The sequence below is a fragment of the Delphinus delphis genome, chromosome 2, assembly GCF_949987515.2.
Source record: "Delphinus delphis chromosome 2, mDelDel1.2, whole genome shotgun sequence".
Lineage (NCBI taxonomy): Eukaryota > Metazoa > Chordata > Mammalia > Artiodactyla > Delphinidae > Delphinus > Delphinus delphis.
In genome coordinates, this window is record NC_082684.1 from 29,841,078 (window position 1) to 29,857,601 (window position 16,524).

Below are 16,524 nucleotides of genomic sequence, written 5' to 3' on the forward strand. Positions count from 1 at the left end.
TGCCCTACATACCCAGGGTTCATCTTTTTCTTTTCTTTTTTTAAAAAATTAATAATTTTTTTTGCGGTACGCGGGCTTCTCACTGTTGTGGCCTCTCCCGTTGCGGAGCACAGGCTTCGGACGTGCAGGCTCAGCGGCCATGGCTCACGGGCCCAGCAGCTCTGCGGCATGTGGGATCTTCCCGGACCAGGGCACGAACCCGCGTCCCCTGCATCGGCAGGCGGACTCAACCACTGCGCCACCAGGGAAGCCCCAAAATTAATTTATTTATTTTTGGCTGCATTGGGTCTTTGTTGCTGCACCCGGGCTTTCTCTACTTGCGGCGAGCGGGAGCTACTCTTTGTTGCGGTGCACTGGCTCTAGGCATGTGGGCTTCAGTAGTTGTGGCACACGGGCTCAGTGGCTGTGGCTCATGGGCTCTAGAGTACAGGCTCAGTAGTTGTGTCACATGGGTTTAGTTGCTCTCAGCATGTGGGATCTTCCCAGGCCAAGGCTTGAACCCGTGTGCCCTGCACTGGCAAGTGGATTCTTAACTACTGCGCCACCAGGGAAGTCCCAGAAAATTATCTTAAGGAGATCTTAAACTTCCAGAGGAAAAGTAAAAATTCCATTCCCTCCAACACATGGGGCCTAATAGATTTCTTGAGCAGGAGACCCCGTTGGCTCTGCTACTTATTAGCAGGAGACCTTGGACAAATTGCTTTATTCTCAGCTTTTTCTTTGGTATATAGGAGTGACCTTCACGTGCTTCGTAGGGTTCTAAGAATTAAAAGGGAATAATGCTGGCAAAAATGGTTCATTCAACATACTAAGTGTCTAGATGTGGCAAGTGCTGGGGAAACTAAGCTTCCTCGAGGTTTCTGTGAAGCTGAGACTCAACAGATGAAAGGAGTGGAGGACAGCTTGAGCAGAGGCCCAGATGACGGAGGGACTTGTAACATGTGTCCTGAGAGCACCAGGTGGGAGGTGGAGAAGGGGCAACAGGGTGAGGCACATGTGATCAAATCTCAAGATGCGGCACATTTTATTCCGAGGTACAAGAAGGCGTTGAGTGCAGGGATCTTTGGGAAGGTCATTCCCGTGGCAGTGGCCATGTGGTGGGTGGCCTGGAGAGGCAGACTTAAAGGAGTGGGCCCAGGGAATTCCCTGGAGGTCCAGTGGTTAGGACTCTGTGCTTTCACTGCCAACGGCCCAGGTTCAATCCCTGGTCGGGGAACTAAGATCCCACAAGCAGCGTGGCGTGGCCAAAGAAAATAAATAAAAATGAAAGGAAAGGCTTTTACTAACATACATGAATGGAGAAATGGAAGAAGAAACTGAGTTTAGCCTGCAGTTGTTTTCAGAGGTGGTAACATGGAAGATTTAGACCAGGGCAGATCGAGGGCTGACAGGTAAGTGGGGCTTACTTGGTCTCTGGGTGCCCTTGTTGGGGGACACCAAGTGTTGATCTGTGGACATTTCTGGTAACCAGTTTGTGCCACTGTTCTCATCTGTTTAGAAGGCTACAGCAAGCAAACAGCAAAGGGTTTATCGGAGCTCAGTGCTGCTGCCACCACCCCCTGCTCATTCGCTACCTTTCACTGTCACCTGGGGAACGGGGCAAAATGCCCCAACAGACCTGCAAGTGAAAAATGCTTCCAGACTGTGCAACATACTAATCTTTGGGACACTAAGAAGCAAACATACCAAAATGCTTAATCAGCTTCTCTGCTGAGTTTAACCACTTCTCATATACTCTAGACCAGGGGTCCCCAACCCCTGGGCCGCAGACCCGTATTGGTTGGTGGCCTGTTAGGATCTGGGCCGCACAGCGGGAGGTGAGCTGCGGGCAAGCGAAGCTTCATCTGCCGTTGTTCCCCCACCCCGCCCCCCACCCTGGTCCGTGGAAAAACCGTCTTCTGCAAAACGGGTCCCTGGTGCCAAAAAGGTTGGGGACTGTTGCTCTAGACCAAATGTTAGGTGCAGTGACTGCTCACTAAAGATAAAGAACAGATTTTGAAGATGTCCCCCACCTCCTTTTCTTAAAAGCCTAAGGGAAACATAAAACTAATTCTTTGACAACTGTATTTGCCTAGCAAGAAATTTGGGCTATGGCACAGCTGATGAGTTAGGGAGGTATACAGGGATAGAGCCCCACATGTCAGAACTCACCAGGTATTCTGAGTAGTCAGTCGTCTCCACTGTCTGTGAGATCAAAGTTGGACTGAATAGCCACAGCTCCATTGAAATAGTACAGAATAGTGGCAAAGGCTCTTCACCAGAGGTGCAATACCAGTGACTGTAAAGAGCAGATCATGTAATGAACAAACTAGTATGTTGTGAGAACTTTTAACTTTGGGGGCAAAAGTATGAGTGATATTAGGGTCATGGCTCAGCACTTATGCTTTTTTGTGCTCTTGGGGAGGGGCATGTCACCAAAATTAATCCAAAAGACCCTGCTGTGACTGCGGTCACCAGGACCCTTCAATCATACAGCTATTTCCTGGGACCTATGTGCAGGTCGGTATGCCAAGGCTGTAAAGATACAGGGGTGATGTCTCAAAGATTAAACAAACACCTAAGAAATTTGGTAACTGGCAAGCTTCTTAGTCTTTGGTGAGTGCCAGAAAAGTTCATTTACTTAGCAATTAAATATGAAATGTTAGCACTGCATGTTTACACTCGCACCAAGCCACTTTGTGATTTCTCCTTAGCACTAGCTGTGTGTGATACACAAGTACTGTCAGCAAATAGAGGAGTGTGGAAAGTAGAGAACGTGATCTCTTCTGGTTCCAAGTCCCAGCTCTCCACTTAACAGGTCTGCGTGGAGGCAAGTCATTCAATTTCTCTGTGCCCAGAAAATGATGCTAATAATTTTTATGTTATTACTACTGTCCTACCTCCTTCATACATTGTTTTAAGGATCAAGTCAGCTAAGGTGGAGGAAAGTTATTTATAAAACCTAAGGCACTAAAAGTATTTGTTGTCACATATTGCTCATCTACTAGATGACCAATCTGATACTCTCATGTTTTTTGGATTGCTCTCTCTGTACCTAGTAGGGTTCTGGCAGGACACAGATGCATAACACTCAAGGGGGTAACTGAAGAGAGTTCAACTGGTGAAGCACCCTGGGCTAGCAACAGTGAGATGCAATTATTAGCCGTAGGTCTGAAGGGACAAATGGAGAGAAGTTACTGGAATCCAGAGAGCTGTGTTCCAGCAGAAGCTGTAGACTTGGGTAGAGGAACACAACCACAGCCCACCACACCCCAGCAGAAGGGGAGTCAGGGAACTAACAATCCCTCAGTCTTCTGCCTTCTGCTTTCCTGCTGCTACATCCCATAGGCTGAACCCACCCTGGGCCAGGGAGCCTGCTGAGGTAGTCCATAGCTTCTTGGGGCACAGGAACAAGTGGAAGCTTTCCAGCAGAGCCATTAAAACTGGTCTCAGTTTCTTCCTCACACTGGGTTTGAGCAGATGTTGGTTTGATGCTACAGCAGCCAAGCATCACGATCTTCTAAACCATTAACAGAAGCAACATGCCATGTCTGGTTCTTTCTACGTTCTAGTTTATTGTTTGGTAGAAAGGCTCATTGTATTAACGCGTTGTATAAACATCTCACAAACTGCTTCTCCTAGATTACAAAAGTCAAAGCCAATTTTCTTTGAGATGGGGTCCTTGAATCTGACATTCAGGTCACCATGATAGAAACAGGAGCTGCTGTACCTAACATTCTGGAAGGTACTTCAACATATGCATGCTAAGGCCTGTCTAGCATCTAAAACGATCCATCTTTCCTTACAATGCCTATACATGGTAATGAATGAGAATCCCAGAGATCTGACACTGGTTATCGAGTGAGTTTGAGAAGGCTAGTTTAATGATTCCCAACTCAGCCGTAAAATCTCTAGAGACTCAGATAAATGACTCCCCCTTCTCTCCAGCTGGCTTTCTCAAGTATAGATGCATGTCTTTCTGGGACCCAGGCACTGACTGTCAACAGTCTCACCCAGTTTCATCATTAGGCTTCTTGAAAGGGCTTTTGGTGAAAGCAGCAGCTTTAGTTATTGTCAATCTTCAGCCCTTAGAAAAGTATTTTCTGTTAAAAAAAAAAAAAAAGGTGGAGAACTATTCTAAGGAATTCAACAAGGAAATAGGTACCTTTTATGAAAAGGACTTTTAAGCTTCTTGAACCCACAACTTAACTGAAATAACTGAAGTGTCTCCACGTAACATATAGCACCTTTTCCCCGGCAGCTGGACGGATGGGATATGCACACACAAGAGCATCCATCTGAAATGCGCTCACTGAAAATGGCAATTGTGGCAAAAATATGGCTACCTATGCTCCCCTGAGTCACATCCACGGCTCTCCAGGCTGCAACCTGCAGAATTAGCTGTAGGAGAAGCAGTAAAGGTCCTGTCGGATGGCCATGAGCAGCCCTGGCGCTCCCCGGAAGCCCCCGAGCCGAGAAGAGAAGGCCACACTGGGAATGTCGGCCTTGGAAGTGGGGTGTGGGGAGGGTATGGTTCTGAGCAGCTGGGCATCATGGAGGCTCCAGATTCTCGTGTAGCAGTCCTGGCCCACTAAGAAAGAGGGAAGACACGCAGCAAGTTAGTGAGAGAATGCAGAGAGCCTGTGTACCTGTGGCCCTGGCTTCTATGATTCCTAAGGGCTAAAGGTGATTTCACATGAGCCAAACAAACTCACAAATGGAAATTATTTCTACTGATAAGATGTCCCTTTTGAAAATTAAAGTTACAGGACTTCCCTGGTGGTGCAGTGGTTAAGAATCCACCTGCCAATGCAGGGGACACGGGTTCAAGCCCTGGTCCGGGAAGATCCCACATGCCGTGGAGCAGCTAAGCCCATGCGCCACAACTACTCAGCCTGCTACAACTACTGAAGCCTGCGCGCCTAGAGCCCGTGCTCCACAAGAGAAGCCACCGCAATGATAAGCCCACGCACCGCAATGAAGAGTAGCCCCCACCCGCCGCAACTAGAGAAAGCCTGTGCACAGCAATGAAGACCCAACGCAGCCATAAATGAATGAATGAATAAGAAAAAGAAAATTAAAGTTACAGGTTGCCCTGGTGCTCTAGAACCACTGATTGCAGGTGTTCAAAGTGACAAGATGCACTGGCTGGCTGTGACACCCTGGGGTGTTCACGGGGCATCTTGGCTATCGGGTGACCCATTCTGCTTTTCTTGGTGACAAGGGCTATTCAAGAGGGAGCCCAGGCCACCTGTTCTAGATGACATGCAGCTGATTTCCTTTTTATGAGAGAGTAACCAGGAAGATCTCATAACTTCATTACATCCTGGGGACAAATCAGGTGACAACTCTCCCCAGAGCATTTTCTGGTTTAATGATTCAGTTCATAAGACTTCATAGTCTTTCAGGGTTCATAGTTGAGAGGAATCTGATACCTGACACCACTGGTTACAGCAACTCAGATAGGAAATATGTGCTACTGGAGATCTTCAGGGGGAGAAGGGCAGACCTTAGGCATCATGGATTTTAGTGTGCTTTTGACCATCTGAGTTGACTCTGACCTTAGCTGTGGTTCATTCAGGTTGTACAATTCAAGGATTACTGCAGCCAGCCCACTCCCCACATCTGCCTCTCAACAAGGCTCGTATCTTTTCTACTGTCCAGAACACAGAAACTCTCTGGAGATGAAAATTTGTGGAAAACAGACTTAAGGAAGCTAATTACTGGTGGTGGTGACAGTAGTAAATAAGTCTAAGGAAGTTCTAGCCAAGTGATGCTTCTTAGCCACAGAAAGTTTCATCGCAAATAAATACTTTCCGTAGGAATTAGAAAATTTGACATCTGTGAAGACTGGAAACATATTCCTTAATGCCAAGGGCCTACTATTTCGTTTGTCAAACTGCCAAATAATCATATAATCTGTGATCAACTTGTTAACTCCTTTCAAGGGGGTTTGCTGCTAGAAAGCTCTGCTTCTATTCTACAAATCATGGGTTCACAGCAGTGGTGTTAAAGGAACCAGGTTCCTTTACAATGACCTCCAGCTCTTTTCTTAGCATCCTCTGGTGGAAACGGGAGCACAAAGAACAGGGAGCCCAAGCTTTTCGACAGGACAGCTGCACGATGGGATTGAGGGTCACACTGAATGCTGACCTGGTGAATAGGCTTAAACTCCACACCCAGGGCTCCTAAACCACTGTTTTATTGCTCCTCCCTCATCTGTAACTGAAGTGACATTTGCCCAGTCACGTGGGGACACAGGGCTATCCACCTGGTGAGTGTTAAAACTGTTGCTTACTAATGTCCAACTCTACATCCTATCTTAACTCCCTGACTCCAACTGTCCAAAATCCCCTTTATTCAGTTTCGTTTTACAGTAATTTCTCCCTTATCTGCTTAAGTTGCTGGCGCTCCTAAGGGACAGTGTTTGATGGGATGATCTCCTCCTCCCCAGGTACCTGCCACCACGATTCCTTCTTCCTCATGCACGTGCAGGGGCAGGTGGGCATACTCGTTCACGTGCCCTTCGTACTGCCTAATACACTTAGTGGTCCTCAGGTCCCACAGCTTGATCTGTGGGAAGAAGCACAAGGGGCGGTTAGGGAGGGTCCAACAGGTACACTGGTGAAGCCCAGGCACGAAGCCAGAGAGGGCGAGGTGGTCTCCAAAGACCTCTTCAAGTTAGAAAATATGTCTCAAACCCCCGAGCCACAGAGTCCATCAAAAGCACCATGACCAGTTTCACGTCTGTTTAGACCAGATTCGGCTCCCAGCGGGCAGCAAAGCAGCTGCCCCGCACAACTCCCAACTCCCCTGGTCTCCAGACGCCTTTCCCCGGCCGCCATCTGACGTCAGGGTCTCTCCTACAGAGCCCCTCCCCCCACCCAGAGCCAGCTCCAGCGGCTGGAGAAAGTCAGTGGTATCCGTACCGTTCCAGCCATGTCGGATGCCATCAGGCATTGCTCCTCTTGCAGGATTTGCACAGAGGTAACTGCTGAGTCATGTAACAGGCGGGTGGCTTTCCAGCCCTTGCCCTGATTTCGACAACGGAGATCAATGGCAAAGATTTCGCCGGAACGACAGCCATTAAACAGCAAAGGAGCCTGCGGAAAGGGGGCCTGCTCAGTACCTCCCTCCCAAGGCTGGGAGGGGTGTGCCCTCCAGAATACACCCCTGCCTCCCCTCCCCTATCCCAGCCCCTAGGTCAGAGGTATGCGTGGAGCAGGTTGGTTAGGGTTTGAGCCTCAGTGATGGAAGGGCTCCTTATCAAAGGGTCAAGAACTGGACACCATGAGTCCCTCCAGTGTCCTCCCCGCTGGCTGCCAACTGGTCCCTAAGGCCTCACCCTGAACCCCTCCCCGTGAAGTGAGGGTGTGCCCCCACTCCTCCCAGGTCGTTAGTGAGAAGCTGGGTGATGAGAGTGGAGTAAGACAGATCAGAAATCCTGGTAAGACATGGGGTCCCAGACTGAGTGGGAAGATGGCTGAAGAAACCTGAATAATGAATTCTGTGCTTATTGCCCAAAGCAGGTTGGCACATCTTCCACCCTTTTAAAGAAAGGTGGCATTTTTTTTTTTTTTGCGGTACGCCGGCCTCTCACTGCTGTGGCCTCTCCCGCTGCGGAGCACAGGCTCCGGACGCGCAGGCCCAGCGGCCATGGCTCACGGGCACAGCCGCTCCGCTGCATGTGGGATCCTCCCAGACCGGGACACGAACCCGCGTCCCCCGCATCAGCAGGCAGACTCTCAACCACTGCGCCACCACGGAAGCCCGAAAGGTGGCATTTTCTGCAGGTCAAGTCTTTGAAACGTAGTAATGACTAGAATTTTGATTTTTAAATTTATAAAATGTGTAACTTGACAGCTGCAGATAAAAGTGTTATGAATTGGGACATACTTAATTTATACATTAAAAAGTTTTACTGTCCTGCTGGCTAATCCAAGTACTCAAGAATTGCTAACAATTCATAAGTTGTTTAAAGGCAGCTGAGCCACGCCCTTCCGGATCAGCCAAATTTCATTCAGCGCTGACTTATTCACCAAGTAACCTGTTAATCACTTCTGGTGCCCTCCTTCTCCCTGTAAAAGAGGGAGGAGGACTAGACTCCACACAGGGGAATCCCATTCCAATCCAGCAAAATGTCCACTCTTGGGAAACTTTCTATCAGGCCCTTCCCAATCCAACCAACCATAACAGCAAACTGCTGGGCCAAGACGTCACTGCTGGTCCCAAATGACTGCCGGTGTCCCGTCACCACGCTGGTCACCAGGACTCGCCGAGACAAGCCTGACAGAGACGGAGATGGGCGGACAGTGTCACTCGAGGTGTGGGGAGAGGGACTGTGGACAGGGGTTTAGGGTCTGTGAAATCCTTTACCCTGGGCACCTGGGGAGGCAGCCGTAGCTCACCTGTACTAAAGCAGTTATTTGCCTGGATGTTCAGGGACCACGCACAGGACCAGGCCCCGGGGATCCGGAAACTGCAGAGCATGCCAGGCCGGTCTCCTGCTGAGGGGACAGTAGTAGTGTTAGAAAGACTAACAGCTATCAGGGAGGCAGTATGGTGTCAGATAGGAGGGTTTCAATTCCAGCTATGTGGTCTCAAACTTTTTTCAAAAATAATTTCTTTAAATTGATAAAACATACATTAAGGGTACAAATCATAGTATACACTCTAACGTATACTATGTGAAGTATAGCTATGTAACCACTACCCAGCTTAAGAAATAGAACATTCTAGTACCCTGGTACCCTTCCTGTCCCCTCCCAATTACTACCCTCTTCACTCCTCCCTAAAGGGAACCACTATCCTGACTTCTCACACCATCTTTTGGTTTTGTAAGGGAAATTCCGAACTTCTTTTTACCTCAGTCTCCTCATCTGTAAAATGGTGATAATATATACTCCCACCTCATAAGCTTGCTGTATGATGAAATGCCAGGCACCAGGGTAAGTGCGCGTTAAATCATTTAATCCTCCATGTAACCTGAGGGGGCAGGTATTTACTTTAGAGAGCTTAAGCGATCTGTTCAAAGTGGTAAGGGGCACAGCTGGGATTCATGTCAGGTCTGCCTGAAGCCTGCACTCTTAGAGGCCTGATCCTTGTCTAATTGATCCTAATTCTCTGAAAGACTGAAAACTTAATATCCAGAACGCTGCCAGGCAGTTGGACTGCCTTCAGCCAGACAGAATGTAAGTATCCCTGACAGAACCTGCCATACAGTAGGAGCTTAACAGATGCTCTCTGGGCGATCTATATAGGCAGCCCCAATAAATATTTTCATCTCCTGTACTGGTTACACACATTTTTAACTGTTCCGGCTGCTGAAATGACCCAAAAGGAGGGGATAAGTGAAGATGCACATGCTTCTAGTACAAATCCTGGGTCAGGTTTAAGAAATCCTCCCAGGTGCTCTGCAGACTGTCCCCACCCTGCGAGCTCCGACTTGGGCTCACCAGCCCATGGTTCCCACCCCTCCCGTCCAAGCCATCACCATGGAGCTTATGCTGCTGTTGGCTGCAGCTCCTGGGAGGAAAAGGACAAAGATGTCCCTTAGCACCTCCTTATACAAAGGAAAAGGACCCCTTGTACCTGGATGACTACTGACAAACAATGACGCTGGGAGCAGGGTGGCACAGCCTGGAGTCTCTGCAATTCCCATGAGGCACAGCCTGGAAAAGCCGTTAAGGACAGCCAAGTACAAGTCTCCTCTGGGAGGAGAAGGGGCATCAGTACCCTTCGAAAAAGGTATAATAATACCCATCATCCACATTTAACATGTTTACATTTTCCATATTTAGTTTCAGATTTTTTAAAAGGAAGAAAATGTCACAGATACAGTTAAAGGCCCCCTTTTAACTTTCCTCCACCCAGAGAGAATCGCTATTCTAAAACTGGTCTGAGTTCTAGGCCTTAATATTTCCACTACACATTTGTCCATCAACAATATAAAGAACACATTTATGTGTTTGATTTTAAAACGCATGTAAATGGCATCACACAGAATCTCCTACAACAGCGCAACCTGCATTGTCTCCTAGATGCAACTGTATTCATATTTGTAACTCCAGTTCATCTGTTTTCACCGCAGAGCATTCCTTTGTATGAACAGACCACAATTTATTTATCCAGTCTCCTGCTGATAAGCACTGAGATGGTTTTCGCTTTTTTTTCCCCCTCTGCTGCTGAAATGAGCCTCTCTTCCTATCCTCCTGTCTCCCACTCCCATGTATGGGAGGCTTCTCTAAGACAGTTTCTTACATCTGTGGTTAAGAATTTCATTTTTCACCACAGTGTGCTATATACACACAAACATTTGAAACAAAAGTTTCATAAAATATTTACACTTACTAAATATGAAACTGATATTTTCTAACCTATTTCATTAAAAAAAAAAGCTGCTCAATAAGTTGATTTCCTGGGCCACAGATTATAGGATAGGTCATGACTCACAGTTTGAAAACACTGCTATACCTAGAGTGGAACTGGGGGGTTGTAAAGTACACGCATCTCCAACTATATCATTTACTTATACCAGCATTTCCCCCCATTCTCCACCTAGGCCAAAACTTGGCACTATCAGACCTTAAAAATCGTGTTTATCTGAATGGGCATAAAATATCTCCTTTTAACTTGCATTTCTCTGAACTACATCTGATTATAGCTATTTGCGTTTCCCTTACTGTGAACTGCCTCTTTATATCCTTTGCCTGCTTTTCTATCGGACTGTCTTCTGATTGATTTGCTTCCTTTCCCTTTCCCTTCAGAGCTTCAAGAGGAGCCTGTGTTTATCCCCACTTCCTCGCCTTTCTTTTACTCTTCAACCCACTAAAATCCAGGTCAGACCCTCACCTTTCCAGTGAAATGTTCTCCCCAAGATCTCCAGTGAGCTCCTAATACTAAATGTGATGAAGGATTTCCAGGCCTACCCCGGGCCATGCAGCACGGTTTCTACCTATACACTCCTTCTTGGCCTCCACAACCACTCTCCTGGCGTTCCATCCTTGGACCTTCTCCTATCACCAAGATTCCCTGGTCTAGGTCCTAAGCCTCTTAAACTCGTGTCTCTCCTCCATTCCTGCTCATCAGTTCACACCCTCTCCACCACCATCTTTAGTCTTGCAACAGCCTTCCATCCGAGGTCTCACCCTCACCAGCCTACCACCTTCACTGCTATATGAGAAATGAATCCATGACTACAGTCCTCCAGGGGCATCCCACAGCCCCAAGGATTTGGTTTTGCAAGGTACTACCTAGCCAGAGATGTCACCGATACCAAACCACTTACTGCTGCCAAATGTGCCAAGCTTTCTTCTCACTCTTCTAATGGGAGCTCCATGCCCTCCTTCCCATGTGGGAACCACCACCAGGAAGGCCACCCCAATCCCTGCACCCTACAATTCCCCATTGACATCACTGCAAAGACTGACCACCTGCTGAGGTGCCCAGCTCCAGCACCTTGCACAGGGATTCTAGATGCCCAATAGATGCTGGTGGAATCAACACACACACCTCACTGAAAAAGGTACACCTTTGCCAAGCAATCAGGCAACGATCTTGACCATCTGAATGTGTGATGTGTGGGTATCGTGTTGCCTTGGGTGGTAAGCCCCATGTTAAATATCTCTAGTATAGAGGCTGCTGAAACTATAAATGAGAACACTGTATCTGGGCAGCTCAATTCCTTCTGAGATAAATCTCTTTTCCTTCTACGTTTGTAGGGCAAGGATGTGGGAGAAAGTCCTTACCCATGTGCACTTACCCATGTTACTATGGCTGAAACCCAGGTTACACTCAATCTTTGTATCACACTTACAGGGCCAGTATCATAGAGCTAATCCTTTAAAAGGCCACAGGTCAATGAAGAACCTGCTAAGTGTAGAAAAAGTTCAGTCTAACCTCCCACCACTCTTTGGGGAAAAGCGCAGAGTGCAGGTCTGAACCATGTGTCATTTTTGTAAAGGAAGAAAGTTTAAGACCTTCAGCAGAAGCATCAGGTGCACAAAAGCCTGAAGATTACCTGAAATGACCACCAGAGGGCAAGCCGCTGATCAAACCACAATAGACCACACTCGTTCCTTTTACTGTGCTTTCCTTTGCTGCCCTTCACAGATAGTGTTGTTGTTGTTTTTTTTCTTCAAATTGAAGATTTGTGGCAACCTGGTGTTGAACAAGTCCACTGGTGCTATTTTCCCAGTGGCATTTGCTCATTTTGTGTCACATTTTGGTAATTCTCACAATATTTCAAACTTTTTCATTACTATTTTGTTAATGGTGATCTGTGATCAGTGATCTTTGATGTTACTATTGCAAAAAGATTATGACTTGTTGAAGGCTCAGATGATTAGTATTTTTTAGCAACAAAATATTTTTAAGTTAAGGTATGTACATTGTTTTTCAAACATGATGCTACTGCACACTTAACAGACTACAATATAGTGTAAACGTAACTCTTGTATCTATATCTGTATCTGTCTATCTCTGAGGTATGCCTATATATGGATTTTTTTTTCTTTTTTTTTGTGGTACGTGGGCCTCTCACTGTTGTGGCCTCTCCCGTTGCGGAGCACGGCTCCGGATGCGCAGGCTCAGCAGCCATGGCTCACGGGCGCAGCCGCTCCGTGGCATGTGGGATCTTCCCGGACTGGGACACGAACCTGTGTCCCCTGCATCGGCAGGCGGACTCTCAACCACTGCGCCACCAGGGAAGCCCCTATATATGGATTTTTATCCTCACAAAGAGAAGCATGGATAAATGCCATATTGTCTGAAGATCAGAAATGAGAGCGAGGTTCCTGTTTTCTCTCTTTTAAGGCTTTATCTCTTCTGCCCTCTGGTAAGATCAAGACAGTAACAGGTGGTCCCGTCACCCCACAAACCCCACCAAATGAAAGCCACAGAAAACTTTCAATTTACAGAACACACAGTTTTGTGTTTGTCTTACATAAAAGTTATAATCAGATCTCTAATGTGCTTTAGGCTTTAAAACCCTTTGAGGGACTTCCCTGGTGGTCCACTGGTTAAGATTCCGTGCTCTCAATGCAGGGGACCTGGGTTTGATCCCTGGTCAGGGAACTAGATCCCGCATGCGGCAACTAAGAGCCCCATGCCACAACTTAAAAAAGAAAGAAAGAAAGAAAAAAAGGATCCCACGTGCCGCAACTAAGACCCAGGGCAGCCAAATAAATAAAATAACAAACAAACAACCCTCCCCCGAAACAAAAAAAAAACCCCAAACCAACAGATTCCAATTCAGGCATCATTTGTTGAGGACCCATGACATGGCCAAGCACTGTGCTAAGTGTATTCACAGATGTTAACTAGTTAACCTTATGACAACTCTGAAGCTGGCGTTAGGTATGACAAGTGGTCACATAGTTTCACTTATGTGAGCGAACTCATTTATTATGGAAATGAACCACAACAAGACTCATTAACATGTGGCTTTGGCTTTGGGTCAAACAGTATCATTCCATGAAGGACACGATGGACAGCTGTCCTCTGTATCATCAAGAGACCCCAGGGGGCTTCCCTGGTGGCGCAGATGTTGAGAGTCTGCCTGCTGATGCAGGGGACACGGGTTCATGCCCCAGTCCGGGAAGATCCCACATGCCGCGGAGCGGCTGGGCCCGTGAGCCATGGCCGCTGAGCCTGCGCATCCGGAGCCTGTGCTCCGCAATGGGAGAGGCCACAACAGTGAGAGGCCCGCGTACCGCAATAAATAAATAAATAAAGGGATGCTGCCAGATCATATCCTAATAAAAATAAAGTTAAAAAAAAAAAAAAACCCCAGGGATCCCAGCTACCCTGACACTGTACTGTGTGCTCCTACAAAGCCCAGATGGCTCTCTGGGTAGGGAAGGAAGAGACTAGAATGAAGAGTGCTCTAAAGAAGGCCATCTCTGGGCAGGGAACCTAGGCCCAGAGCCCACAGCCCCAGTCCGATGTCAAAGGAACACTCTTCTCTGGTGTGTGCCCTCAGCCTCCCTGCCTTGGGAGGCTCCTCCTCCTCTGCCTCAGGAGGATTTGGGGTTCCTTTTCAAGGCTTTACTGTTCCTTTCTGCTTTGTTCCTCTGCTAAAGCACCAACTCTCAAGTTCCAGAACAGTGTCTGGCACCTGGTAACACTGACGTCATTCCAGGACCTCAGCTACTTCTCTGTGCTCCATGGGAATCCTTGTTTTCTAGTGGGTGCATTGCTCTTTCCTACAAGGTGAGACATTCGTGCAGAATGGCCTAGACCTCTGGACACTAAAACACCATCTCACAAACCCCACAGATGCCCTGGGCTACATCAGGGCATGGCCGGCCCACCAAACCTCTTCACCTGCCAAAAGATACAGAATGTGGGAATCCAGGTGATTCAGCGAGGCCCAGCTCACAGCGTTCACCTGGTGAGGAAACACACAGCCAGATGGAAAGATTGGTTTGATGCCAACTTATGGAGAGAAACAGACAAATACTTTCTTATAGAACAGTAATGTGACTGACTGCTTTCTTCAGGTCTCACTCCTTGAATAGGGACTGGAACGAGCATTCTGAGAACAAGGAAGCTCCCTGCCCCACCATGCAGAACCTTGAGGGGAAAGGAAAGAAGTAACCCCCAGGCCTCAGTCCTTCATCATCAGCACAGCATGGGCATCACAATGAGCCATCTGGTATACCCTCTGGTATAGGCCAGGGATGAATTCTCTGCAACGGATCTCACTTCACCCAGAAACCATTTTCAACCTGTGTCCGTCTTGTGGCTCATGTCTCAACAGAACAGAAAATCACAGCTTCTTACAGATGCAGCCATCACCCACTGCCATGTTAAAGGTTGCCCCCTAGATAGCAGGCTCCTTACATTTACATAAATTTCAGTGCTGGCTACGACTGACTGGAAGGTTGACATCATGTTCTGATACATTGGGAGGACCCTCCACCCAGCCCTCTGTGGCCCACCTCCCAGGAACTCTGTGCTTTAGCATCGGCTCCTTTGGATCAACTTAACCCCCCTGGAGGGAAGTCCCTGCAACAGTTTAATTAAAGCAACACTGCTTCAAGTCCTCCCCCATGTAAATTCATTTCTCTTCCAAGACGAGAAACTAATGAGGCCCTTTTCTTCCCCTATGAGTTCTCAGTATCTAAAACTCCATTTTTTCCCTTGAGAAAATGAGGTAACTGAGCCCTGCCTTCTTCACAAAGCTCTCTCCTCTACTCTGAATTTGGCCAATTACTGCAGTGCCCTGGATCCAATGGCAGAGCAGGCTGCCATGGCTAAAGGGAAGCGCAGCGTACCTTCCGGTTGGTGAAGTAGAGGTTTTCATGCATGTGCACCCTGAGCGTGGGGGTCTTCAGGCCACGCAGGTTGATGATGCCATACTTGGAGCCCCCGACTTTGACATCGTTCACGGTGAAGAGCCGGTCACTGTTGGTATCCGCCTGGAGAAGGGAGGCGGACTGTGGGTGGCCTCCCAGGCTGAGCCACGCGGTCTGCCGAAAGACCGTCTACCTAGCTCCCACACTCTTGTGTGTTTTCACCAGGTGAGGGTTCTCGCCCATGAGCAAGTGCGGAATGACCTGACTTGCCCCTTCTTGGTGTAGCCATCACTGGGCAAAGCTGACAGGCATCTGGTCTCACAGTTCAGGAGCAAAAAAGGCAGTGAGGGGGCACGGCCAGTCTGCACAGTGATCCCTCTCAGAACTGGGTTTGGGAGAGTCCTAACGTCCACCCAGAGGAGTTTAGATGAGCCACATGGTGACAGAGCATGTGGCCATCATGAAAGCCACACAGAAATGTGGAAAATGCTAATTATAACTGCCAAGGGATAAAAGAAGAAAGCAAAATTGTATTCCTATTACATAAGCATTGTGATCATCACCTAGTAAAAAGAAAGTTATCGCATGGGGGAAAAAAATTACAATAGGAAAGATGGCACTGGGATGTGGGTTATTTTTAAGATTTTCTGTTTTCATTTAAAAAATGTGGTTAATAATTATTTCACAGCAAAACCTTTATATGTTTATGTGTTTTTTAAAATATATTTATAAATATAACATACACAAATACACATGGGTTTGGGTGCTGGTGAAAACACACTCACTTTGCAAGTTTACTTGGCAAGAATACTTATATTCCTGAAGAATCATTACCAGTGACTAGAGTCAGATCTGAAAACTCTGATCCCTGGGTGACAAACTGCCCTTCCCACCCCTCTGGGTCACACCAGCCATCCAGTCATCGTAACTCTGGATCATGGGGAGGGTCTTCCAAACACCAGCACACAGAGTATGAAGAACAGGTGCTCAGGCCACGCTAAGCAGCAGGTGCAGTGATCTCCACTGTCCCCACCCGGTTTACTGAAGAACCCCAGGGAAGGGGCTCCTGAGGGGAACCCACCACAAGAAAGTATTCTACTTGATTCAGGTCAAACTGTTCCCCAAACACAGGAGAAAACATGAGTCCTGGCCCCTGACACTCCTTACGTGAAGGGATCTGTTGTAGAGGTCCTGGGGCAGGACCTCAAGGGTAAATTGCGTCCTGTCAGTAGACCACCAGGCTGAG

At 47.6% G+C, this 16,524-nt stretch overlaps 1 protein-coding gene across 5 annotated transcripts in view; it reads right to left on the minus strand.

The window, feature by feature from the left end:
• Nucleotides 1-2,173: 2,173 nt before the first annotated feature.
• The window catches only part of DCAF4 (DDB1 and CUL4 associated factor 4), a 30,785-nt gene continuing 16,434 nt past the window's right edge, over nucleotides 2,174-16,524 (minus strand). For 2 of the 5 annotated variants that reach the window (XM_060004288.1, XM_060004284.1), the window contains 8 exons: nucleotides 15,258-15,401; nucleotides 14,319-14,368; nucleotides 9,571-9,650; nucleotides 8,388-8,486; nucleotides 8,168-8,265; nucleotides 6,909-7,082; nucleotides 6,438-6,552; nucleotides 3,547-4,570 (listed from right to left, as the gene is read on the minus strand). In XM_060004288.1, the coding sequence (XP_059860271.1) occupies nucleotides 4,377-4,570; nucleotides 6,438-6,552; nucleotides 6,909-7,082; nucleotides 8,168-8,265; nucleotides 8,388-8,486; nucleotides 9,571-9,650; nucleotides 14,319-14,368; nucleotides 15,258-15,401 (954 nt within the window). In that variant the 3' untranslated portion in view covers nucleotides 3,547-4,376. Of the gene's footprint in view, nucleotides 2,279-3,546; nucleotides 4,571-6,437; nucleotides 6,553-6,908; nucleotides 7,083-8,167; nucleotides 8,266-8,387; nucleotides 8,487-9,570; nucleotides 9,651-14,304; nucleotides 14,369-15,257; nucleotides 15,402-16,524 lie in introns of those variants that run through there. The other 3 variants (XR_009518318.2, XM_060004286.1, XM_060004287.1) reach the window with 3 other exon arrangements.